This window comes from Oncorhynchus masou, chromosome 18 (genome assembly GCF_036934945.1).
Source record: "Oncorhynchus masou masou isolate Uvic2021 chromosome 18, UVic_Omas_1.1, whole genome shotgun sequence".
Classification (NCBI taxonomy): Eukaryota; Metazoa; Chordata; class Actinopteri; order Salmoniformes; family Salmonidae; genus Oncorhynchus; species Oncorhynchus masou.
Genome location: NC_088229.1, coordinates 62,025,796 through 62,052,927, shown reverse-complemented (window position 1 = coordinate 62,052,927; position 27,132 = coordinate 62,025,796). Strand labels below are relative to the sequence as shown.

Genomic DNA, 27,132 nt, shown 5'->3' with positions numbered 1-27,132 from the left:
CTCCACTACTGTCCCTTCGGTGTGGATAGGGGGGTGCTCCCTCTGCTGTTTCCTGAAGTCCACGATCATCTCCTTAGTTTTGTTGACGTTGAATGAGAGGATGTTTTCCTGACACCACACTCCGAGTGCCCTCACCTCCTCCATGTGGGCTGTCTCGTCATTGGTAATCAAGCCCACTACTGTTGTGTCATCTGCAAACTTGATGATTGAGTTGGCGGCGTGCATAGCCACGCAGTCATGGGTGAACAGGGAGTACAGGAGGGGGCTGAGCATGCAGCCTTGTGGGGCCCAAGTGTTGAGGGTCAGCGAAGTGGAGATGTTGTTTCCTACCTTCATCACCTGGATGCGGCCGGTCAGAAAGTCCAGGACCCAATTGCACAGGGTGGAGTTGAGACACAGGGCCCCCAGCTTGATGATGAGCTTGGAAGGTACTATGGTGTTGAATGCTGAGCAGTAGTCAATAAACAGCATTCTTGCCCTGTCCCTCTTGTCCAGATGGGATAGGGCAGTGTGCAGTGTGATGGCGATTGCATCGTCTGTGGACCTGTTGGGGCAGTATGCCAACTGAAGTGGGTCTAGGGTGGCAGGTAAGGTGGAGGTGATATGATCCTTGACTAGTCTCTCAAAGCACTTCATGATGACAGAAGTGAGTGCTACAGGGCAGTAGTCATTTAGTTGAAGCATGTGGGAACAGCAGACTGGCATAGGAGTGATTGAATATATCCGTAAACACACCAGGTCTGTGCATGCTCTGAGGATGCGGCAAGGGATGCCCACTGGGCCAGCAGCTTTGCAAGGGTTAACATGTTTAAATGTCTTACTTACGTCGGCCACAGAGAAGGAGAGGGGGGGCCCTCAGTCCTTGTTAGCGGGCCGCGTCGGTGGCACTTTACTAACCTCACAGTTTGTCTGGAAGCAATACGTTGGTGTCCGTGACGTGGCTGGTTTTCTTTTTGTAGTGCGTAATTGCCTGTAGACACTGCCACATATGTCTCGTGTCTGAGCAGTTGAATTGCAACTCCACTTTGTCCATATACCGATATTTTGCTTGTTTGATTGGCTTGCAGAGGGAATAACTACACTGTTTATATTCGGCCATATTCCCAGTCCTTTTTCCATCATCTCCATTGCACTTCCTTCTAAACTCATTTACCGAGTCAGCATATAAATCGATGTTATTCTCTGAGGCTGCCCGGAACATTTCCCAGACCGCCTGTTCTCAAATTTGCTTTGTTAAAATCCCCAGCTACAATAAATGCATCCTCAGGATATATGGTTTCCAGTTTACATAGAGTCCAGTGAAGTTCCTTGAGGCCGTCGTGGTATCTGCTTGAGGGGGTATATACACAGCTGTGACGATAACTGACAAGAATTCCCTTGGGAGATAATATGGTCGGCATTTGATTGTAAGGAATTCTAGGTCAGGTGAACAGAATGACTTGAGTTCCTGTGTGTTGTTATGTTACACCATGAGTCATTAATCATGAAGCATACACCCCTACCCTTCTTCTTCCCAGAGAAACGTTTATTTCTCTCGGCGCGACGCATGAAGAAACCTGGTGGCTGTACCGACTCCGACAACATATCCCGAGAGAGCTATGTTACCGTGAACAGAGAATGTTACAATCTCTGATGTCTCTCTGTAAGGCAACCCTTGCCCTAATTTAGTCCACCGTGTTGTCTGGAGACTGGACATTGGTGAGTAGTATACTTGGAAGCGGTGGGCGGTGTGTACGCCTTCGAAGCCTGAATAGGAAGCCACTCCGTCAACCTCTTCTGCGGCGATGTTTTGGGCCGGCCCCCTCGGATTAGATCCAATGTCTTGGGTGGTGGTCAGAACAAAGGATCCGCTTCGGAAAAGTCGTATTCCTGGTCGTAATGTTGGTAAGTTGACGTTGCTCTTATATTCAATAGTTCTTCCCAGCTGTATTTAATAACACTTAAGATTTTCTAGGCTAACAATGTAAGAAATTATACATTTAAAAAACTAAATACTACATAATTTCCTAAGGACCATCTCTGTCGGCGGTCAGAGGTCAGTGGGTGTGTGCCGGGGTCACCTTTGAGGTCACCATGGTGATGTTAGAGATCACTGGGTCTCTGATTATATGATATTTTGGGGTTTATCATCCAAAAAGGTAACTGTCCCTTTGGACCACTTAAAATAAAAGGTGAGCATGATGGGGGAGAATACAAATATTGAAGGGAGAGAGAAAAAGGCATCGGAATATTGAAACGTAATAAAATGGTGGTTTGTTTCCAGGTGAACCATTTGAATGACTTTCTAGTCTGTCATCCAGATTCGTCTAACTCCATCTCAGCAAGTAGAGGAGAGGCACATCATTCAGTGTTAGCACAGCAATCTAAAGTTAATGAAACAGACATCACTGCAGTTATAGTGACACCTAAGAGACCGCTACATCCAAGCTGCTTATAGTTCCAGATGAGGAAACACAGAGACTCATCTGTTTTGAAGTCTCTTCAGGCCATAAAGGCTATTCAGCTTGCTGTATTTTGGTGTCAATTACCACTAACAGAGATTGATGTGACATTTACCATGGTATTACTATAGTCTGAGACAGAATGGTTGTGTGGTTGTGTGTGTGTGTGTGTGTGTGTGTGCGTGCGTGCGTGCGTGCGTGCGTGCGTGCGTGCGTGCGTGCGTGTGTGTGCGTGTGTGAACCAAAAGGAGAGCAATCGTTGATAAAATCCATCAGAAATCGATCCGGTTAATTACAAGTTGCAACAGGGAGACCCCACCAGAACAGAAGCAGAGAAAATATCTGACAGGCCTTCTCTGAGAAGGCCTTTATATATTAATCACACTGAATGTTCTGTAAACACCTGCCCAAGAGGCTTGTAAGAAGTCAGCATCAGCTGCTACAGAATCCCACAGTCTCACAGAGACATTATCAGTGTGCCTTCGGCTCAGTCTGGCGTCAAACTTGAACTATAAGAGTCAACACTGGCAGACATTTGATACTGGCAGTCAAACAGGTCAAATGGTAGAACATCAGTACTTAGTTACAACCGATAACTGTAGACTAAGAAGGGGAAACAATTTAATTAAATATAACTCCCTTCCCCCATAGGGAATGTGTCTTCCCGCACATCCAATCATGTTTATTACATATCAATCCATATCCACAGTAAATCAAATATAGAAAATAATTTATCAAATCATTTCAGATTACAGTAGTAGATCAGTGACACTAATCTACTTAAAATCGGGGCAAAGCTGGCAGGTTAGAGTGGTTAGGCGATCAATTAACAAGCCTGTGCATAGTGCCTGCTCCTCTCACAGAGGAAATGATGCAGTGACCCTCTCTCTCTGCGCTCCTCCCAGGAACGATTAATCATCAACGATCACATAATAATGATATCAACTAATCATCACGAACCACGGCAGCTGGATGAACCCTTTTTACATTTCCATTTCCTCTCAGCGTCTCGTCCTTATCAACGGAGCCGCATTCAGATTAACATTTATTTCAGACCAGAACGGTCTAACAAAAATGTCCAGTATCCAAACATCATGAGGCCGCCTGTGTTCTAGCCTGAGTCTAACCGTGTATCATCTCACCCAACTGGCCTTGAACCCACCAAAGACCCCCATCACGCCTCCATGTATGTACTCTGTGCTCTGGTCTGATTCAATTTCCTCTTCTGATTGAATCTGAATGGAGTCTGGAGGTTGACGTCTATTCAGTCTTATTGAGTTTGGGCTCTGTGTGTGTGTGGGTGGGGGAACGGTGTTCTATAGTAACAGTGCAAAACACAAACGAGTCTGATGAGAAGCCAGAAAATGCAAGGACCTTAGCTAAGGGGTACAGTGTGGGGTACTGGAAGGACCTTAGCTAAGGGGTACAGTGTGGGGTACTGGAAGGACCTTAGCTAAGGGGTACAGTGTGGGGTACTGGAAGGACCTTAGCTAAGGGGTACAGTGTGGGGTACTGGAAGGACCTTAGCTAAGGGGTACAGTGTGGGGTACTGGAAGGACCTTAGCTAAGGGGTACAGTGTGGGGTACTGGAAGGACCTTAGCTAAGGGGTACAGTGTGGGGTACTGGAAGGACCTTAGCTAAGGGGTACAGTGTGGGGTACTGGAAGGACCTTAGCTAAGGGGTACAGTGTGGGGTAATTGAATGGGACGGAGAGAGCTGGAGGTGTCATGGGAGGGTTCTCACATACGTAAGGTCAGATGAAAGCTTCCCCTGCAGATTCCCTCTAGCACTGTCCTCAGCAGTTGAAATCAATCTCACTGTCTACTTGCAGTCCATGCAGTTCTCACACCTGTCTGAGGCGGCCAGTTCTCCTCTCTCTCAGGTTCCTACCCCTCAGCCCTCCTCAGAAGTAATAACGACCTAATAGGCATACAGTGTTCAGGCCCAGCATACCATCCACCCAGGACAACACACTCACCTGACTCTACAAACAGAGATGGGGGGGGGGTGATGATTCATAAAACAAAGTGTCCTGTCAGATCAGAGGGGAGTGTGTGTGTGTGTGTGTGTGTGTGTGTGTGTGTGTGTGTGTGTGTGTGTGTGTGTGTGTGTGTGTGTGTGTGTGTGTGTGTGTGTGTGTGTGTGTGTGTGTGTGTGTGTGAAACAAACAGACAGGCTCAGCGGGTGTTGTTGTTGTCAGCACAGATGGCAACCCGCGGACACCCAAACACAACAGCGTCCACCTCAGGTGACAAGGCCCGTTGAATTAATGACACATGGGCACAGGGGGCAGGAGGTGGCACACACACAACAACAGGGACACACACACTAAGGCAGCACGATAGGAGTATAGGGGTATAGAAATACCATGGCTCCCTGGTATCTATGCCAGACTCTGCCAGGATGTGTTTGAGTCACGTTGTCACGCTGGGTACCCCTCTTCAAAGAGAGGATTTGACACATTCTTAACTGTAATGTCTCCTAAAGCCAGACTCTGTGCTGATCCCTGTGACTCACTGACTGGCTTTGCTGACACCAATTATGACAAGTATAGTACCTGGAAGTGGAACTGAATTAAAGTATTGCAAAACAAAGGCGGTGGCGACAAATGTGTAAAATAGTCTTAATTCACAGCATGACGGACAATTCCTGGCATAGCTAAGCTCTGTAAAAAAAATGACTTAAGTATTAGATTCCAAATGCATCACATCTCAGAGAGGCAGAAACATGCTTTCACAACAAAAATACAATGATAAACATCTAACATAACCTTTAGCAACAAAATGTGTAAAGTAACTTCTTAAGCATGTTCTTCCTCCTCCGGTTCAACCATCCTCCCCCAGGGACAGTGTACTCCCAGAGACACGTCACTTGCCTGATGGTAGGATGTGGCTTGTGACCTGACGTGCTGTTTGAAGGCATTCCATTGAACAGAGCATTTGCCAGGTGGCAATGTCTTACTGCTGTGCCACCCTGAATGCTAACCACCCCACAGAGTCCCAGTCTGGAAACTTCCTGGAGTCCATGGAGGCACAACCCACCTCACCCCCACAGATCTGAGCTTAACGCCAGGCTTCTCAACCAGATGGCTCCCCTAAACTCTTACCCTTGAGATCCTGAGCTCATCCTGCCTAAAAGAGATTGGTAGCCCTTTTATAGTCTGGTATTTACCTAGTATTTGAAGAGATTCGGATTGGAAATTAGCTTAACGATCTTTAGCGCTCACTTGTTTTAATAGTGTACAAGCTGCTGTATTTTAAGACATCTACAAATGTAGAAGAAAAACACAAGGAAATATAAGTTTATTGCGTATATAGGTTTATTGCGTAATATAGCTTCAACCACAGATAACAATCCCAATCAATACTTGAACACACAGAGGATCCAGCCGGCCAGCCAACAGTACTACAACCAGTTGTCGTACGCGTACGCCTCACATGCATACGTAACAGAGAGAGACCGTTGTCAAGGTAATGCGGCCATAACGGTCTCTGCGGCTCAAGGAGAGCTCGAGGAATCACATAACCAGGGCGATAATGGGGTTCTAAAGGAGGGATAAACATGGTGGGGGAGGGCCATCGCTCTGTGCGTGTGTGTGTGTGTGTGTGTGTGTGTGTGTGTGTGTGTGTGTGTGTGTGTGTGTGTGTGTGTGTGTATAATCACAACCCCCTGAGTCACCCCTCTCAGGCCAAACCTTTATTCCAATAGAACCTCTTTGCCTGTCCATTACATGTAACAATAAGTGAATTATGTAAAGGAATACATTTGCATACACCAAAAACAGGAGCAGAACAGATCAGAAGAATAACTAATATGGAAAGATGGAAAGTCGAATAGTAATGAATGCTTACGCAACCACAGCGAAAGCTTGGCCTCAATTTTCAGCATGTTCTAGTGTTTTCTCTGTCGTGATAAGGGAGTGTGTTTTCCTCACATCTCCAAAGCTCCCCTTCATGTGAAATGAACATTTACAATCCCTCAGTGCGTAGAAAGTGAGTAGTGTTTGTTTGAGACTTCATAAATCAAGTCTAATCGAAGTATGTGGACACCCCTTCAAATTAGTAGATTACACTATTTCAGCCACACCCGTTGCTGACAGGCATATAAAATCGAGCACACAGCCATGCAATCTCCATAGACAAACATTGGCAGTAGAATGGCCTTACTGAAGAGGTCAGTGACTTTCAACATGGCACCTAGTCATAGGTCATAGGATGGTCATAGGATGCCACTTTTCGAGCAAGCAATAAGTCAGTTTGTGAAATTTCTGCCCTGCTATAACTGCCCCGATGAACTGCAAGGGCTGTTATTGTGAAGTGGAATTGTCTAGGAGCAACAGCGGCTCAGTCGCGAAGTGGTAGGCCACACAAGATCACAGAACAGGACCGCCGAGTGCTGAAACACGTAGCACGTAAAAATCGTCAGTCCTTGGTTGCAACACTCACCAGCAAGTTCCAAACTGCCTCTGGAAGCAACGTTAGCACAATAACTCTTCGCCGGGAGCTTCATGAAATGGGTTTCTATGGCCGAGCAGCCACACACAACCCTAAGATCCCCATGCGCAATGCCAAGCGTCGGCTGGAGTGGTGTAAAGCTTGCCGCCATTGGACTCTGGAGCAGTGGAAACACGTTCGATGGACAAATCTGGGTTTGGTGGATGCCAGAAGAACGCTACCTGCCCGAATGCATAGAGACAACTGAAAAGTTTGGTGGAGGAGGAACAATGGTTTGGGGCTGTTTTTCATGGTTCGGGCTAGTCGCCTTAGTTCCAGTGAAGGGAAATCTTAACGCTACAGCATGAAATGACATTCTAGATGATTCTGTGCTTCCAACTTTGTGGCAACAGTTTGGGGAAGGCCCTTTCCTATTTCAGCATGACAATGCCACCGGTGCACAAAGCGAGGTCCATATAGAAATGGTCTGTCGAGATCGGTGTGGAAGAATTTGACTGGCCTGTAGAGAGTCCTGACCTCAACCCCATCGAACACCTTTGGGATGAATTGGAACGCCGACTGCGAGCCAGGCCTAATCGCCCAACATCAGTGCCTGACATCACTGATGCTCTTGTGGCTGAATGGAAGCAAGTCCCTGCAGCTGCCATAGAGGAAAGCCTACCCAGAAGATTGAAGGCTGGCATATCAGCAAAGGGGGGACCAAGTCGACAATAATGACCATGATTTTGGAATGAGATGTTTGACGAGAAGGTTTCCACATACTTTTGGCCATGTAGTGTATATGTCTGCAGTTGTGTTGCTTACAAGTATTTGCAAAGCTGTCATCAAGGCAAAGGATGGCTACTTTGAGGAATCTCAAATATAAAATATATTTTGATTTGTTTCACACTTTTTTGGTTACTACATGATTCCATATGTGTTATTTCATAGTTGTGATGTCTTCACTATTATTTCTACAATATAGAAAATAGTAAAAATAAAGAAAAACCCTGGAATGTGTAGGTGTGTCCAAACGTTTAACTGGTACTATACGTTCCAGTGGCTGAGTCCATAAAGCAGCCGATTGGTTGTCTGCTTCATTGGTTTGGCTCCTGGAGCACCGCGGCAGCAGATCAATAGTGTGTGACAGAGCCTCTTAGGCCATGAAAGGAATCTCAAATATAAAATATATTTTGATTTGTTTCACACTTTTTTGGTTACTACATGATTCCATATGTGTTATTTCATAGTTGTGATGTCTTCACTATTATTTCTACAATATAGAAAATAGTAAAAATAAAGGAGTTACGCTTCATTGGTTTGGCTCCTGGAGCACCGCGGCAGCAGATCAATAGTGTGTGACAGAGCCTCTTGGGCCAAGGAAGGAGTTACGGAAGTGTGGACGTGATTAACTATACTTGTGGGGACCAGAATTTGACCAACTTGGGACATTTTGTTAGACACCACAATGCCAAATCCTATTTCTAGGGTTAGGGTTAGTTTTAGAGTTAGAGCTAGAGTTAGGTTTAAGGTTTAGGGTTAAGGTTAGGTTTTGGGGTTATGGTTAGGGTAAGGGTTACGGTAAGGGTTAGGGTGTGCCGGTGTGTATGACTGTGTGTGCGTGTGTGTGTGTGACTGTGTGACTGTGTGCCTTTATATAGACCATAGAACACAAACTAATTGTGTAGCCATGCAGCATGAAAGACTGTGCTCTCTAGGGTCAAGCTCTGTAGGCTACTGACAAGGACATGATGGACCCTTTTAAAAAGACTGTAGGTCTATGCTCATTATGTGTTCTTTGTATCCTCTGTGTGTGTGTGTGTGTGTGTGTGTGTGTGTGTGTGTGTGTGTGTGTGTGTGTGTGTGTGTGTGTGTGTGTGTGTGTGTGTGTGTGTGTGTGTGTGTGTGTGTGTAGAATACCATGTTTTGTTTGCCTGTGTGTGTTTCTGGTTAATGTTTGTTTTGTAAATGTATATTTGTCTGGGTGCACTTGCACACCTGCACAATCACAAAACAAGACACATTACTTCAAAACAAATGCCTCTAAGCGTCTTGGTCTGAAAGGAAATGGAATCCCCCAGAGCCAGGCAGAGCATGAAGGACACCATAAACCTGCGGGGTGCTCGAATCACCATAACTCCTCTCATACGGATAACGGACAGTAGATTAATGGCAATCTGAGAATGAGGAAATGATGAGTCTGTTATTTTACTGAGGTTCTGGATGTGATAAAACACATCCAGAGATACAGTATGTCACAGCGCAGAAAACATCCCCCTTAACATAGTGTGTGTGTGTACATGCGAACACGGCATCGACCAGCCAGTTTATTACAGCTATATATATTATTTTAGATTTTCTCTACAGACGTTTTTATTGCATGCATGTGCTGCACTTTTACAAGATGTATTAAACCCATTTATTGCACAGAATAATAGGGCTTTGCTCAAAAAGCCTAAACACAACATAAACAACAACCTTGTAGTACCAATAACAGTATCTACTGAGAAGGATAGTGGTTAACAGATTATATGTTCAAGTCTTTGCTGTTGTTTGAGGAACTGTAACGGCGACAATAAAAAGCCTACATTTATCATCAAACAATTCCATTCCCACCTCCACTCGGAGAAATAAAAGATTCTCCAGTATCATTTGGAGTTTGATTTCCTATTGATTGGTCCTACCTAGACGACAATGACTCAGCAGAAGCCTATACTTCAGAGTGAAACGCAAACTTTAAAGTGAGCAATTTGTTTTCAATTCTATTCCCGTCTCCATCTCTTCTCCCAGAGGAACGGGTTAACGGCTCAGTCTAATTGTGCCCACAATACCTCAGACTGCCACACTGCAATTACCCCTGTCCCTGTGTGGTCACTGGTCAGCCTTGTCACGCTACACAACACACACAGAGGAGGTGTCGTGGCTCCGCCGGCATCCACGCTGGCTGCACAGCTCCTTTAATGATTAACTGGTGTACCACTGCTATGAGTTACAGGACTTGAGGCTTGGGGGCTGGAAGAGAGGGGAGAGAGAGGAGAGAGGGGAGAGAGAGGAGAGAGAGAGAGAGGTGAGGGGGAGAGAGAGGGGAGAGAGAGGAGAGGGGGAGAGAGAGGAAAGAGGGAGAGAGGGGAGAGAATGGAGAGAGGGGAGAGAGGGGAGAGAGAGGAGAGAGAGGGAGAGAGAGAGAGAGGAAGAGAGGGGAGAGAATGGAGAGAGGGGAGAGGAGAGAGAGGAGAGAATGGAGAGAGGGGAGAGAGAGGAGAGAATGGAGAGAGGGAGAGAGGGAGAGAGTGGAGAGAGGGGAGAGAGAGGGAGAGAGAGGAGAGAGAGGGAGAGAGGGGAGAGAGAGGAGAGAGAGGAGAGAGATAGAGAGGAGAGAAGGGAGAGAGATAGAGAGGAGAGAAGGGAGAGAGAGGAGAGAGAGGAGAGAAGGAAGAGAGAGGAGAGAAGGAAGAGAGAGGAGAGAAGGGAGAGAGAGAGGGGAGAGAAGGGAGAGAGAGAGGGGAGAGAAGCCAACTACTCAGAAGGCGTAGCTGAGAGGGCAACTCGCCACAGCTGAGCTAAATGATCCTCTGGGGAACCGTTTAATTGAAAAAATAATGCAACAATCACAATGAAGAATGCGATCTGCTTTGTCTATGAACCTACTGAACAAGTTGACTGCTGGTATTTATTTAAAAAGAACAACATTCAAAAGTATGAAAAGAACATGCTAAAACAGTTAACAGTATTGATGGTATTGGAAACCCTACTGTGTGTATTTATTTGTTATGTTTTTTGTCCAATTTGATTTTGATTTTCAGACCATGCAAAAAGCATACATAGAAAAAAACAAATAGACAACTTAACAATTCACAACATAAATTTAAACTAACATTAATGACATCACACTTGCTCAGACCAACATGTTCCCACCGTATCCACACCCATCCTGCCCATCTCACAATAGCACCTTCTCTCATCCTCATCCTTTTGATATGTCCAGTGCCTGAAGTACTTTATGCCATATAGCTTCAGATTGTACAAATGTATTTCATATTGTGGTTATTTACATGAGTATATGGTATACTGTATAGTGCCTTCAGAAAGTATTCATACCCTTTGATTTCAAATCAAATCAAATTTTATTTGTCACATACACATGGTTAGCAGATGTTAATGCGAGTGTAGCGAAATGCTTGTGCTTCTAGTTCTGACAGTGCAGTAATAACCAACAAGTAATCTAACTAACAATTCCTAAACTACTGTCTTATACACAGTGTAAGGGGATAAAGAATATGTACATAAGGATATATGAATGAGTGATGGTACAGAGCAGCATAGGCAAGATACAGTAGATGGTATCGAGTACAGTATATACATATGAGATGAGTATGTAAACAAAGTGGCATAGTTAAAGTGGATAGTGATACATGTATTACATAAGGATGCAGTCGATGATATAGAGTACAGTATATACGTATGCATATGAGATGAATAATGTAGGGTAAGTAACATTATATAAGGTAGCATTGTTTAAAGTGGCTAGTGATATATTTACATAATTTCCCATCAATTCCCATTATTAAAGTGGCTGGAGTTGAGTCAGTGTCAGTGTGTTGGCAGCAGCCACTCAATGTTAGTGGTGGCTGTTTAACAGTCTGATGGCCTTGAGATAGAAGCTGTTTTTCAGTCTCTCGGTCCCAGCTTTGATGCACCTGTACTGACCTCGCCTTCTGGATGATAGCGGGGTGAACAGGCAGTGGCTCGGGTGGTTGATGTCCTTGATGATCCTTATGGCTTTCCTGTGACATCGGGTGGTGTAGGTGTCCTGGAGGGCAGGTAGTTTGCCCCCGGTGATGCGTTGTGCAGACCTCACTACCCTCTGGAGAGCCTTACGGTTGAGGGCGGAGCAGTTGCCGTACCAGGCGGTGATACAGCCCGCCAGGATGCTCTCGATTGTGCATCTGTAGAAGTTTGTGAGTGCTTTTGGTGACAAGCGAATTTCTTCAGCCTCCTGAGGTTGACGAGGCGCTGCTGCGCCTTCTTCACGATGCTGTCTGTGTGAGTAGACCAATTCAGTTTGTCTGTGATGTGTATGCCGAGGAACTTAAAACTTGCTACTCTCTCCACTACTGTTCCATCGATGTGGATAGGGGGGTGTTCCCTCTGCTGTTTCCTGGAGTCCACAATCATCTCCTTAGTTTTGTTGACGTTGAGTGTGAGGTTATTTTCCTGACACCACACTCAGAGGGCCCTCACCTCCTCCCTGTAGGCCGTCTCGTCGTTGTTGGTAATCAAGCCTACCACTGTTGTGCGTCCCAAACGCAGTTGGAGGCGTGCGTGAACGTGGGTGAACAGGGAGTACAGGAGAGGGCTCAGAACGCACCCTTGTGGGGCCCCAGTGTTGAGGATCAGCGGGGAGGAGATGTTGTTACCTACCCTCACCACCTGGGGGCAGCCCGTCAGGAAGTCCAGTACCCAGTTGCACAGGGCGGGGTCGAGAAACAGGGTCTCGAGCTTGATGACAAGCTTGGAGGGTACTATCGTGTTGAATGCCGAGCTGTAGTCGATGAACAGCATTCTCACATAGGTATTCCTCTTGTCCAGATGGGTTAGGGCAGTGTGCAGTGTGGTTGAGATTGCATCGTCTGTGGACCTATTTGGGCGGTAAGCAAATTGGAGTGGGTCTAGGGTGTCAGGTAGGGTGGAGGTGATATGGTCCTTGACTAGTCTCTCAAAGCACTTCATGATGAAGTGAGTGCTACGGGGCGGTAGTCGTTTAGCTCAGTTACCTTAGCTTTCTTGGGAACAGGAACAATGGTGGCCCTCTTGAAGCATGTGGGAACAGCAAACTGGTATAGGGATTGATTGAATATGTCCGTAAACACACCAGCCAGCTGGTCTGCGCATGCTCTGAGGGCGCGGCTGGGGATGCCGTCTGGGCCTGCAGCCTTGCGAGGGTTAACACGTTTAAATGTTTTACTCACCTCGGCTGCAGTGAAGGAGAGACCGCATGTTTCCGTTGCAGGCCGTGTCAGTGGCACTATATTGTCCTCAAAGCGGGCAAAAAAGTTATTTAGTCTGCCTGGGAGCAAGACATCCTGGTCCGTGACTGGGCTGGATTTATTCCTGTAGTCCGTGATTGACTGTAGACCCTGCCACATGCCTCTTGTGTCTGAGCCGTTGAATTGAGATTCTACTTTGTCTCTGTACTGACGCTTAGCTTGTTTGATAGCCTTACGGAGGGAATAGCTGCACTGTTTGTATTCAGTCATGTTACCAGACACCTTGCCCTGATTAAAAGCAGTGGTTCGCGCTTTCAGTTTCATGCGAATGCTGCCATCAATCCACGGTTTCTGGTTAGGGAATGTTTTAATCGTTGCTATGGGAATGACATCTTCAACGCACGTTCTAATGAACTCGCACACCGAATCAGGGTATTCGTCAATGTTGTTATCTGACGCAATACGAAACATGTCCCAGTCCACGTGATGGAAGCAGTCTTGGAGTGTGGAGTCAGCTTGGTCGGACCAGCGTTGGACAGACCTCAGCGTGGGAGCTTCTTGTTTTAGTTTTTGTCTGTAGGCATGTATCAGCAAAATGGAGTCGTGGTCAGCTTTTCCGAAAGGGGGGCGGGGCAGGGCCTTATATGCGTCGCGGAAGTTAGAGTAACAGTGATCCAAGGTTTTTCCACCCCTGGTTGCGCAATCGATATGCTGATAAAATTTAGGGAGTCTTGTTTTCAGATTAGCCTTGTTAAAATCCCCAGCAACAATGAATGCAGCCTCCGGATAAATGGTTTCCAGTTTGCAAAGAGTTAAATAAAGTTTGTTCAGAGCCATCGATGTGTCTGCTTGGGGGGGATATATACGGCTGTGATTATAATCGAAGAGAATTCTCTTGGTAGATAATGAGGTCTACATTTGATTGTGAGGAATTCTAAATCAGGTGAACAGAAGGATTTGAGTTCCTGTATGTTTCTTTCATCGCACCATGCCTCGTTAGCCATAAGGCATACGCCCCCACCCCTCTTCTTACCAGAAAGGTGTTTGTTTCTGTCGGCGCGATGCGTGGAGAAACCCGTTGGCTGCACCGCTTCGGATACCGTCTCTCCAGTGAGCCATGTTTCCGTGAAGCACAGAACGTTACAGTCTCTGTAAGAACGTTACAGTCTCTGGAATGCTACCCTTGCTCAGATTTCATCAACCTTGTTGTCAAGAGACTGGACATTGGCAAGAAGAATGCTAGGAAGTGGGGCACGATGTGCCCGTCTCCGTAGTCTGACCAGAAGACCGCCTCGTTTCCCTCTTTTTCTGAGTCGTTTTTTTGGGTCGCTGCATGCGATCCATTCCGTTGTCCTGTTAGTAAGGTAGAACACAGGATCCGCGTCGCAAAAAACATATTCTTGGTCGTACTGATGGTGAGTTGACGCTGATCTTATATTCAGTAGTTCTTCTCGACTGTATGTAATGAAACCTAAGATGACCTGGGGTACTAATGTAAGAAATAACACGTAAAAAAAAACTGCGTAGTTTCCTAGGAACGCGAAGCGAGGCGGCCATCTCTGTCAGTGCCGGAAGTGTGTGTTATTTATACCATATTTTGTTACAGCCTGAATTCAAAATGGATTAAATACGCACAATACCCAATAATGACAAATTGAAAACATGTTTTTAGAAATGTTTGCAAATGTATTGAAAATGAAATACAGAAATATCTAATTTACATAAGTATTCACACCCCTGAGTCAATACATGTTAGAATCACCGTTGGCAGCGATTACAGCTGTTAGTCTTTCTGGGTAAGTCTCTATTTGCACCTTATTAAGTTGGTTTTTGATCATTGCTAGACAGCCATTTTCAAGTCTTGCCATAGATTTTCAAGTAGATTTAAGTCAATACTATAACGAGGCCACTCAGAAACATTCAATGTCATCTTGGTAAGCAACCCCAGTGTATATTTGGCCTTGTGTTTTAAGTTATTTCCTGCTGAATGGTGAATTTGTCTCCCAGTATCTGTTGGAAAGCAGAGGTTTTCCTCTAGGATTTTGCCTGTGCTTAGCGCTATTCCGTTTTTTTTATTATCCGGAAACAACACCCTAGTCCTTGCGGATGACAAGCATACATGTACCCATAACATGACGCAACCACCACCATGCTTGAAAATATGAAGCATGGTACTTGTCCAAACAAAGGGCGGGGGTGTATGCTTTATGATTAACGACTCATGGTGTTATTATAACACCATACAGGAGCTCAAGTCCTTCTGCTCACCCGATCTAGAATTCCTTACAATCAAGTGCCGGCCATTTTACCTACCAAGAGAATTATCGGCAGTTATCGTCACAGATGTGTACATTCCCCCTCAAGCAGACACCAAGGCGGCCATCAAGGAACTTCACTGGACAATTTGCAAACTGGAAACCATACATCCTGAGGCTGCATTTACTGTAGCTGAGGATTTTAACAAAGAAAATTTGAGATCAAGTCTACCTAAATTCTTCCAGCATATTGATAGCCCCTACATGCATGCGCAATACCCTCGACCACTGCTACTCTAAATTCCGCAATGCATACAAGGCCCTCCCTCACCATCCCTTTGGAAAATCCGACCACGACTCCATCTTGCTCCTACCGTCCTATAGGCAGAAACTCAAACCGGAGGCACCCGTGACAAGAACCATTCAACGCTGGTCCGACCAATCGGAAGCCACGCTTCAAGATTGTTTGGATCACGCGGACTGGAATGTGTTCCGGGCAGCCTCAGAGAACAACGTCAACCTATGCGCTGACACGGTGAGTGCGTTTATAAAGAAGTTCATTGGAGATGTTGTACCCACTGTAACTATTAAAACCTAACCCTAACCAGAAACCGTGGATGGATGGCGGCATTTGCGCAAAGCTGAAAGTGCGATCCGCATTTAACCATGGAAAGAGGTCTGGGAATATGTCTGAATATACTCAGAGTAGCTATTCCCTCCGCAAAGGCAATCAAACAAGCAAAATGTCAGTACAGGGACAAGGTGGAGTCGCAATTCAATGGCTCAGATACGAGACGTATGTGGCAGGGTCTAGAGGAAATCATGGATTGCAAAAAGAAATCCAGCCACGTCACAGACACCGACGTCAAGCTTCCAGACAAACTAAACACAGTCTTTGCCCGCTTTGAGAATAATACAATGCCACCATCGTGGCCCGCTAACAAGGACTGTGCCCCAACCCACGCCTCCTTCTCCGTAGCTGACGTGAGAAAAACATTTAAATGTGTTAACCCTCGCAGGGCTGCTGGCCCAGACGGCATCCTTAGCAGCATCCTGAAAGCATGCACAGACCAGGTGCCTAGTGTATTTACGGACATATTCAATCGCTCCCAATCCCAGTCTGTCCAAGTCCCCACATGCTTCAAGATGGCCACCATTGTTCCTGTACCCAAGAAGACAAAGATAACTCAACTAAATGACTACTGCCCCGTAGCACTCTCTTCTGTCATCATGAAGTGCTTTGAGAGACAAGTCAAGGATCATATCACCTCCACCTTACCTGCCACCCTAGACGCACTTCAGTTTGCATATCGCCCCAACAGGTCCACAGACAATGCAATCACCATCACACTGCCCTATCCCATCTGGACAAAAGGAATACCTATGTAAGAATGCTATTCATTAACTACTGCTCAGCATTCAACACCATAGTACCCTCCAAGCTCATCATCATGCTCGAGGCCCATGGGTCTCAAACTCGCCCTGTGCAACGCGCCGCCCCCAGGTGGTGAAGGTAGGAAACAACATCTCCACTTCGCTGACCCTCAACACTGGGGCCCCACAAGAGTGTGTGCTCAGCCCCTCCTGTACTCCTTGTTCACCCACAACTGCATGGCCACGCACGCCTCCAACTCAATCATCAGGTTTGCAGACGACACAACAGTAGTGGGCTTGATTACCAACAATGAGGAGATAGCCTACAGGGAGGAGGTGAGGGGACTCGGAGTGTGGTGTCAGGAAAATAACCTCTCACTCAACGTCAACAAAACAAAGGAGATGATCGTGGACTTAAGGAAGCAGCAGAGGGAGCCTCAGGAGGCTGAAGAAATGTGGCTTGTCACCCAAAACCATGGCAAAATTACAGATGCACAATCGAGAGCATCCTGTCAGGCTGTATCACCGCCTGGTACGGCAACTGCACCGGCCTCAACTGCAAGGCTCTCCAGAGGGTGGTGCCGTCTGCACAATGCATCACCAGGGGCAAACTACCTACCCTCCATGACACCTACAGCACCCGATGTCACAGGAAAGCCAAAAAGATTATCAAGGACATCAACCACTCGAGCCACTGCCGGTTCACAACGCTACCATCCAGAAGGCGATGTCAGTACAGGTGCATCAAACATGGGACCGAGAGAAAAACAGGCTATCAGACTGCTAAACAGCAATCACTAACTCAGAGAGAGGCTGATGCCTCCATTGAGACCCAATCACTGGCCACTTTAATAAATGGATTACGAGTCACTTTATACAATGCACTCTAAATAATGCCACTTTAACCATGTTTACATATCTTACATTACTCATATCACATGTATATACTGTATTTTATACCATCTACAGCACCTTGCCTATGCCGCTCGGCCATCCCTCGTCTATAAACTTACATGTACACATCCTCATCCACCCCTTTAGATATGTGTGTTTTAGGTAGTTGTTGGGGAATTGTTAGATTACTTGTTAGATATTACTGCACTGTCAGGTCTAGAAGCACCAGCATTTTGCTACACTCGCATTAGCATCTGCCAACAATGTGTATGTGACGAATAATATTTGATTTGTATTCAGACATAAAGTTAATTTCTTTGCCACATTTTTTGCAGTTTTAGTTTAGTGTCTTGTTGCAAACAGGATGCATGTTTTGAGATATTTTTATTCTGTACAGGCTTCCTTCTTTTCACTCTGTCATTTAGGTCAGTATTAAGGAGTAACTACAATGCTGTTGATCCATCTTCAGTTTTCTCCTATCACAGCCATTCAACTCTTCAAATGTTTCATGGTGAAATCCATGCGAGATTTCCTTTCCTTTCTCTCCAGCAACTGAGTTATGAAGGACGCCTGGGTGTATTGATACACCATCCAAAGTGTAATTAATAACTACACCATGCTCAAAGGGATATTCAATGTCTGCTTTATTTTTACCCATGTACCAATCAGTGCCCATCTTCGCAGGGCATTGGAAAACCTCCCTGGTCTTTGTGTTTGAATCTGTGTTTGAAAATCACTGTTCGACTGAAGGACCTTACAGACATAGTTGAAGTTGGACGTTTACATACACCTTAGCCAAATACATTTAAACTCAGTTTTTCACCATTCCTGACATGTAATCCTAGTAGAAATTCCTTGTATTAGATCAGTTAGGATCACTACTTTATTTTAAAAATGTGAAATGTCAGAACAATAGCATAGAGAATGATTTACTTCAGCTTTAATTTCTTTCATCACATTCCCAGTGGGTCAGAAGTTTGCATACACTCAATTAGTATTTGGTAGCATTGCCTTTACATTGTTTGACTTGGGTCAAACGTTTCGGGTAGCCTTCCACAAGCTTCCCACAATAAGTTGGGTGAATTTTGGCCCATTCCTCCTGACATAGCTGGTGTAACTGAGTCAGGTTTGTAGGCCTCCTTGCTCGGACATACTTTTTCAGTTCTGCCCACACATTATCTATAGGATTGAAGGTCAGGGCTTTGTAATGGCCACTCCAATACCTTGACTTTGTTGTCCGTAAGCCATTTTGCCACAACTTTGGAAGTATGCTTGGGGTCATTGTCCATTTGGAAGACCCGTTTCCGACCAAGCTTTAACTCCCTGACTGATGTCTTGAGATGATGCTTCAATATATCCACATAATTATCCTCCCTCATGATGCCATCTATTTTGTGAAGTGCACCAGTCCCTCCTGCAGCAAAGCATCCCCACAACATGATGCTGATACCCCCGTGCTTCACTGTTGGGATGGTGTTCTTCGGCTTGCAAGCCTCCCCCTTATTCCTCCAAACATAACGATGGTCATTATGGCCAAACAGTTCTATTTTTGTTTCATCAGACCAGAGGACATTTCTCCAAAAAGTACGATCTTTGTCCCCGTGTGCAGTTGTAAACCGTAGTCTGGCTTTTTTATAGCGATTTTGGAGCAGTGGCTTCTTCCTTGCTGAGCTGCCTTTCAGGTCATGTCGATAAAGGACTCGTTTTACTGTGGATATAGATCGTTTTGTACCCGTTTCCTCCAGCATCTTCATAAGGTCCTTTGCTGTTGTTCTGAGATTGATTTAAATTTTTTGCACCTAAGTACATTCATCTCTAGGAGACAATTACATCAATTCTTGAGCGGTATGATGGCTGCGTGGTCCTGTGGTGTTTATCCTTGCATTCTATTGTTTGCACAGATGAACGTGGTACCTTCAGGCTTTTGGAAATTGTTCCCAAGGATGAACCAGACTTGTGGAGGTCTACAATTTGTGTTCTGAGGTCTTTCTTTTGATTTCCCCATGATGTCAGGCAAAGAGGCACTGAGCTTGAACGTAGGCCTTGAAATACATTCACAGGTACACCTCAAATTGACTCAAATGATGTCAATTAGCCTATCAGAAGCTTCTAAAGCCATGTCATAATTTTCTGTAATTTTCCAAGCTGTTGAAAGGCACAGTCAACTTCGTGTATGTAAACTTCTGACCCACAGGAATTTTGATACAATGAATTATAAGTGGAATATCCGTCTGTAAACAATTGTTGGAAAAAATAATTGTGTCATGCACAAAGTAGATGTCCTAACCGACTTGCAAAGACTATAGTTTGTTAACAAGGTATGTGTGGAGTGGTTTAAAAACGAGTTTTAATGACTCCAACCTAAGTGTATGTAAACTTCCGATTCCAACTGTAATTGTATGTTTGTGGTACAGTGATGAGGTAGTCTTTAAAAAAAAAGTGAAACACTATTATAGCACACAGAGTGATCCATGCAACTTATTTTGTGATTTGTTAAGCACATGTTTACATCTGACCTTATTTAGGCTTGCCATGACAAAGGGGTTGAATACTTATTGACTCCAGATATTTGATCTTTTCATTTCTAATTAAAAAACATGTCTAAAAACCTAATTCCTAATTTTATGATGTTTACTGACATTAAATTGAGCTAGTATTGATATACACTGTTAACTGATTCTGATCCAAAGCCACCACACCAAAATTCTGCCTTCCTTTAGTTGTCTCAGGATTTGGTAAGCTAATCAAAAAGGGGACCATCGCGCTCTCCCAGAGGTTTGGATGGTGCGTAAAAACCAGTGAATTCAGATAAATAAAAAGTTGTCATGGGTCTGCACTCATGCTGCATAAAGCTTATTTCATTTTTCAATGTTGTTATTATTTCCACTGCATCAGGGATAACGTACACAGACGCTATCGGCTTTGCAGCCATCACCCAAAACTTCCCTCAGGTCCTCATACCCCGTATTTTGGATTGCAGTGTGCAGTAAAAAATAATTAGCCAATCAATAACAACGTAACTTTTAATGGCTACATTAACTTTGACCATTTGTGACGATGCAAGCTCTCACGTCGAATTATGGTTCTCCCCACGAGCGCCAAGTTCAAACATATCCATTTCTACAAATTCCATTACGGCCGTTACATTAAACTTACGAGTGCACCATTAGTTTCTGCTATTAGCGGCAACACGGGCTCAAGGGACTCCTCCATTTCAGTTTATAAAAGAATGTGCTTTATTTGACTAATTTCTCTCCTTTTAATAATACCTGTTTGTTTGACAGCTTAGTTTGTGTCGGGCACCCATATCCCTACCTCTGTATGTCACTCAAGTTCTCAAATCAAAGTTTACTGCTCGCTACACATACTTAGCAGATGTTATCACAGTCTCAGCAAAATGCTTATGTTTCTAGCGCCAACAGTGCAGTAATACCTAACAATACAGAAAATACACACAAATCCAAAACATTTAAAAGAAAACTAAGAAATATCAGAACGAGCAATGTCAGAGTCAGTATGGACAGTATATGAATAGAAAAAGTGTGTACAGCAGTAGTTATATAATTTGTCATGACATTGGTTAGTCCAGTAGTGAATTCATATTATATTCCTGCAAATATTAATTTGGTTGCTACATCAGCCACTGTAGCAATTGAGATGTATGTTTATTGTGTCTAATTCAGTCTATGTGACTGTGTCTAAAACGATTACATATACATGTATCCGTGTTAAGAGCCCATTGGTATGGTTTCTCCGTAGCCTAACTGTGAGCGTCAGGGTATTGTGGGTATATAAGTCTGTTCTTTTCCATTCTCTTGAGGACTGCTGTGAAGGTAACATGTGTTGCTAAGTATTCTCAGTATTGTTATAGGCTTGGCCTGTTATAGGCTCTATTGGCATTTTGATATGTTGCCGTTTGGTTTCTACTACTGCGATTGTTCTTTATTTTGATACTTCATAATTTCTTTCTATTGTCGACTGCAAGTACTGAACATTATTTGTATAAAGTGCATTCGGAAAGTATTCAGACTCCTTCACTTTATCCACATTTTGTTACGTTACAGCCTTATTCTAAAATTAATGATTTTTTTCCCCCTTCTCATCAATCTACACACAATACCCCACAACGACAAAGTGAAAACAGGTTTTTGGACATTTAACCAAATTTAGTAATAAAAATAAATAAAAAACGGAAATACATTATTTACATAAGATTTCAGACTTTTTGCTATGAGACTTGAAATTGAGCTCAGGTGCATCCTGTTTGCGTTGATCATCCTTGAGATGTTTCTACAACTTGATTGGAGTCGACCTGTGGTAAATTCAATTGATTGGAAATTATTTGGAAAGGCACACACCTGTCTATATAAGGTCCCAGAGTTGACAGTGCATGTCAGAGCAAAAAGTAATTGTCCGTAGAGCTCCGAGACAGAATTGTGTCGAGGCACAGATCTGGGAAGGGCACCAAAATATTTCTGCAGCATTGAAGGTCCCCAAGAACACAATGCCCTCCAACATTCTTAAATGAAAGAAATTTGGAACCACAAAGTCTTTTCCTAGAGCTGGCTGCCCGGCCAAACTGATCATCTAAACTGACAGAGCTTGAGAGGATCTGCAGAGAAGAATGGGAGAAACTTCCCAAATAACGGTGTGCCAAGCTAACGTCATACCCAGGAAGACTCGAGACTGTAATCGCTGCCAAAGGTCCTTCAACAAAGTACTGACTAAAGGGTCTGAATACTTATGTAAATGTGACATTTCAGGGGTGTTTTGCTTTGTCATTATGGGGTATTGTGTGTAGATCGATGAAGTGGGAAAAAACTATTTGATACATTTTAGAATAAGGCTGTAATGCAACAAAATGTGGAAAAGGTGAATAGGTCTGAATCCTTCCTGAATGCACCATTTTCATTGGACTGCACTGAAGGCTTCATTTTGGACCATGTTTGTATCTCTCGGTTGCGCTTAAACCCTCCGAAGTTAGACTGCCGGATCCCATTATTTACATCATCAACGGATCCCATTTAAATCACCTTCAAGGCCTGGAGAAAATAATTACGATCTTTGACCTTTTCTTTCATACGTGTGTCCATTTTGTGTGTGTGTGTGTGTGTGTGTGTGTGTGTGTGTGTGTGTGTGTGCTCACCCTGAAGTCAATGCCAACAGTAGAGATGAAGCTACCGGCCAAGAAAGCTCCGTCCTTGAAGCGAACCAGCAGGCAAGTCTTCCCTACACCTGAGTCTCCCACCAACATCACCTGTAGAGGGACACAAATTACCTTATTTTTAATGTTCCATGGACTCTTGGTAGATTAGCCCCATTATTGTGGGGCTTATTCACAGCCTGTCCCCCCTTAGAGAGAGAAACAGAAATAAAGAGATGGAGACAGAGACAGAGATGGAGACAGAGACAGAGAGAGATGGAGACAGAAAGAGACAAAGACAGACCAAAAGACATCTCCATCTTCTCTGAATACCTGTGGTAGCGGTTGATGAGACGTCAGTAGTGGAGGTCAACGATCATAACACCATGAAACTCTACTCAACACAATGAGGTGATTTGTCTAAGTTCGGGTGTTGAGTCCGTCTCTGTGTCTGTCTGAGAATCTAGCCTGCCTTCAGACCTCTGATGGGGTAAACATGGGGTCATGATTGGGGCTGCATCAAATGTTTGATGTATTATAATAATTGATAATTCTTATGATGTATTAATAGAAGGGGAAGGGTTATGAGACCCCTCCCCCACTACATTTATAGGGTTCTAGACTAGAAAATGAACAATATATGTTCATTATAAGGTTTTAATATTGTTCCACAGTCTTTTCTAGGCTCGGTCTCTTATAAAGAAACGGTCTGAGAGATGTATGAATTATTGCAGGGTGTCTGTGAGAAGGCACATCTAAAAGAGATTAGACATAGAACCCAGCAGAGGAGTGAAAGATAAGAGACTAGTCAGACATACCTCTATAAATCAACTTGGGGAGTGGACATTTACTGCTGAGCCCATAGAAAATACTGGAACTATTGTATCTCTCTTGCAATTTTGTATAGCTGTATATGCAAAGGCTTGGTCTCATGAGTAGAAGGTAATGACGTATGCAGTGACATCACTAGGGCTGGACTTCGGGCTTAAAAAAATAACTTGGGACTTTTCCTATTTTGCAAAACTCAGGAGACACATCAGTTGTATGTGTGATGTTTGATTTTTGACTTCTGTCTACAGCTGTATTTTAATTAAAATTGTTATGATTTATAAGTGCACATTTTGAGTGTTCCTTATTTGTTAAGTAAATAAAACGGAGCACAGAAAAACGGAACCAACACCTCTATGTCACTAATATCTGTATACCACAGACTTTACTCCCTCTTAGCAAACTCACTATAAGTCAAGGCCAAGAGAGACCAGAGTGGGAAGATCAATTGTATTTTATTTATTTATTTCACCTTTATTTAACCAGGAAGGCTAGTTGAGAACACGTTCTCATTTACAACTGCGACCTGACCAAGATAAAGGAAAGCAGTTTGACACACAGAACAACAACAACACAGAACAACACAGAATGAAACATGGAATAAACAAACATACAGTCAATAATACAGTAGAAAAAAGTATATATACAGTGTGTGCAAATGAGGTAAGATACGGGAGGTAAGGCATTAAATAGGCCATAGCGGAAAAGTAATTAAAATATAGCAATTAAACACTGGAGTGATAGATGTGCAGAAGATGAATGTGCAAGTCGAGATACTGTAGTGCAAAGGAGCAAAATAAATACATAAATAAATACAGTATGGGGACGAGGTAGCTGGATAGGCTGTTTACAGATGGGCTATGAACAGGTGCAGTGATCTGTGAGCTGCTCTGACAGCTGGTGCTTAAAGTTAGTTAGGGAGATATGAGTCTCCAGCTTCAGTGATTTTTTTGAAGTTCGTTCCAGTCATTGGCAGCAGAGAACTGGAAGGAAAGGAGGCCAAAGGAGGAATTGGCATTGGGGGTGCCCAGTGAAATATACCTGCTGAAGCGCGTGCTACGGCTGGGTGCTGCTATGGTGACCAGTGAGCTGAAATAAGGCGAGGCTTTAGCTAGCAAAGACTTGTAGATGACCTGGAGCCAGTGGGTTTGGCGACGAGTATGAAGCGAGGGCCAGCCAATGAGAGCATACAGGTCGCAGTGGTTGGTAGTATATGGGGCATTGGTGACAACACAGATGGCACTGTGATAGACTGCATCCAATTTGTTGATTAGAATGTTGGAGGCTATTTTGTAAATGACATCACCGAAGTCGAGAATCGGTAGGATAGTTAGTTTTACGAGGGTATGTTTGGCAGCATGAGTGAAGGATGCTTTGTTGAGAAATAGGAAGCTGATTCTAGATTTAATTTTGGATTGGAGATGCTTAATGTGAGTCTGAAAGGAGAGTTTACAGTCTAACCAGACACCTAGGTATTTGTATTAGTCCACATATTCGAAGTCAGAACCGTCCTGAGTAGTGATGCTGGACGGGCGGGCAGCGATCGGTTGAAGAGCATGCATTTCGTTTTATTTGCATTTAAGAGATATGCAAATAATAGCAGTTGGAGGCAACGGAAAGAGAGTTGTATGGCATTGAAGCTGGTCTGGAGGTTAGTTAACAGTGTCCAAAGAAGGGCCAGAAGTATAGAGAATGATGTCGTCTGCGTAGAGGTGGATTAGAGAATCACCAGCAGCAAGAGCGACATCATTGATGTCAACAGAGAAGAGATTCGGCCCGAGAATTGAACCTTGTGGCACCCCCATAGAGACTGCCAGAGGTCCGGACAACAGGCCCTCCGATTGGACATACTGAACTCTGTCTGAGAAGTAGTTGGTGAACCAGGCGAGGCAGTCATTTGAGAGACCAGGGCTGTTGAGTCTGCCGAAAAGAATGTGGTGATTGACAGAGTCAAAAGCCTTGGCCAGGTCGATGAATAGGGCTGCACAGTATTGTCTCTTATCAAGGGGTGGTCATGATATCGTTTAGGACCTTGAGCGTGGCTGAGATGCACCTTTGACCAGCTCTGACGCCAGATTGCATAGCGGAGAAGGTACGGTGGGATTCTAAATGGTGGGAATCTGTTAATTTGGCTTTCGAAGACCTTAGAAAGGCAGGGTAGAATAGATATAGGTCTGTAGCAGTTTGGGTCTAGAGTGTCTCCCCTTTTGAAGAGGGGGATGACCACGGCAGCTTTCCAATCTTTGGGAATCTCAGACGATACGAAAGAGAGGTTGAACAGGCTAGTAATAGGGGTTGCAACAATTTTGGCAGATCATTTTAGGAAGAGAGGGTCCAGATTGTCTAGCCAGGCTGATTTGAAAGGGTCCAGATTTTGCAGTTCTTTCAGAACATTAGCTATCTGGATTTGGGTGAAGGAGAAATGGGGGAGGCTTGGGAGAGTTGCTGTGGGGGGTGCCAGGCAGTTGACCGAGGCAGGGGTAGCCAGGTGGAAAGCATGGCCAGACATAGAAAAGTGCTTATTGAAATTCTCAATTATAGTGGATTTATCAGTGGTGACAGTGTTTCCTAGCCTCAGTGCAGTGGGAAGCTGGGAGGAGGTGCTCTTTTTCCCCATTGACTTTACAATGTCCCAGAACGTTTTGGAGTTTGTGCTACAGCAAATATCTGTTTGAAAAAGCTAGCCTTAGCTTTCCTAACTGACTGTGTATATTGGTTCCTAACTTCACTGAAAAGTTGCATATCACAAAGTTGCATATTTTGGGAATGAGACTTTTCCACATAACCCCCCCCCCTCACACACTTAGAAGTGCAACCAGATGGCATGAGCACAATGCAGGCATAATACAACTAAGCAGACATAGGATTTTAATTTGAGCCAGTTTGATACATCAGGAAAATAATCCTGCAGAAACAGTATGTATTATGTGGATTATAATAAATGTACATGTTTGTGGTGCTTGATAAATGTTTCACTAGGGCAAATCAAGTCTGAAATTTCAAAGTGGAAATTACAAACTTTTAAAAACTCAAATAAACAACCAGTCTGCCTTCACAGCAACAAAAGAGTGATCAAATTAAGATCCTACATCTGTATAACAGTATTCTGATTATATAAAATGATTGATGAGTTATACAGCCTTTACTATACCAGGCTCAGAACCCCTTATGTACGTACTGTGGTGTGGTGCCCTGTGTGTTACAAAGTCAGTGTTTGTTCTTGTCACAGTGTGACTGTTTGAGTGCTGTGTCAGGAGTGGCACACAATCGTCTCCCATATCCTTGTTGACACAGCTGTGGCTCAGTAGTTGACAATAGAGTCATTAAGGTAGGTTCAGTACGTAGTGAAATGTAACCAAACATACATTTCAACCATTAGACAAATGCGCTTTGGTACTAAACTGTCATGATTTACCCTAACCATTTGGCACTATGATTCTGGGTAGAATTGTTTGCTTTATTATTCAGATAATGCCATAACTAACAAGAACATAAATGAAAAAGGGTTTTTGTAAGAGGTAAGACCATGTTAATGCCTTGATGAATAAAACAATTTCCTAATGTAATAGAGATAAAATAATGTAATTAAATAAAAGAAAGTAAGATGTTTCTGTCTTGAAGAAAAAATGTCTTTGAGGGTCCTGTCTCCTCTTCAGTTCACATATTTATACTGGGGGTAGCTCATCCAGGTGTTGGAGTAGTACATGGGCTGAGCAGCATAGCAGGGACCCTGGGGCAGCCACAACAATAGGTGGGCTGGACAACAGTCTCCCAGG

General features: G+C 44.1%; 1 protein-coding gene across 1 annotated transcript in view; it reads right to left on the bottom strand.

The window, feature by feature from the left end:
- Positions 1–27,132, bottom strand: part of LOC135505069 (ras-related protein Rab-26-like) — a 128,852-nt gene that overhangs the window by 83,315 nt on the left and 18,405 nt on the right. Inside the window, exon 2 of the mRNA XM_064924133.1 lies at positions 22,532–22,642. Within this exon, the coding sequence (XP_064780205.1) occupies positions 22,532–22,642 (111 nt within the window). The remainder of the gene's footprint in view (positions 1–22,531; positions 22,643–27,132) is intronic.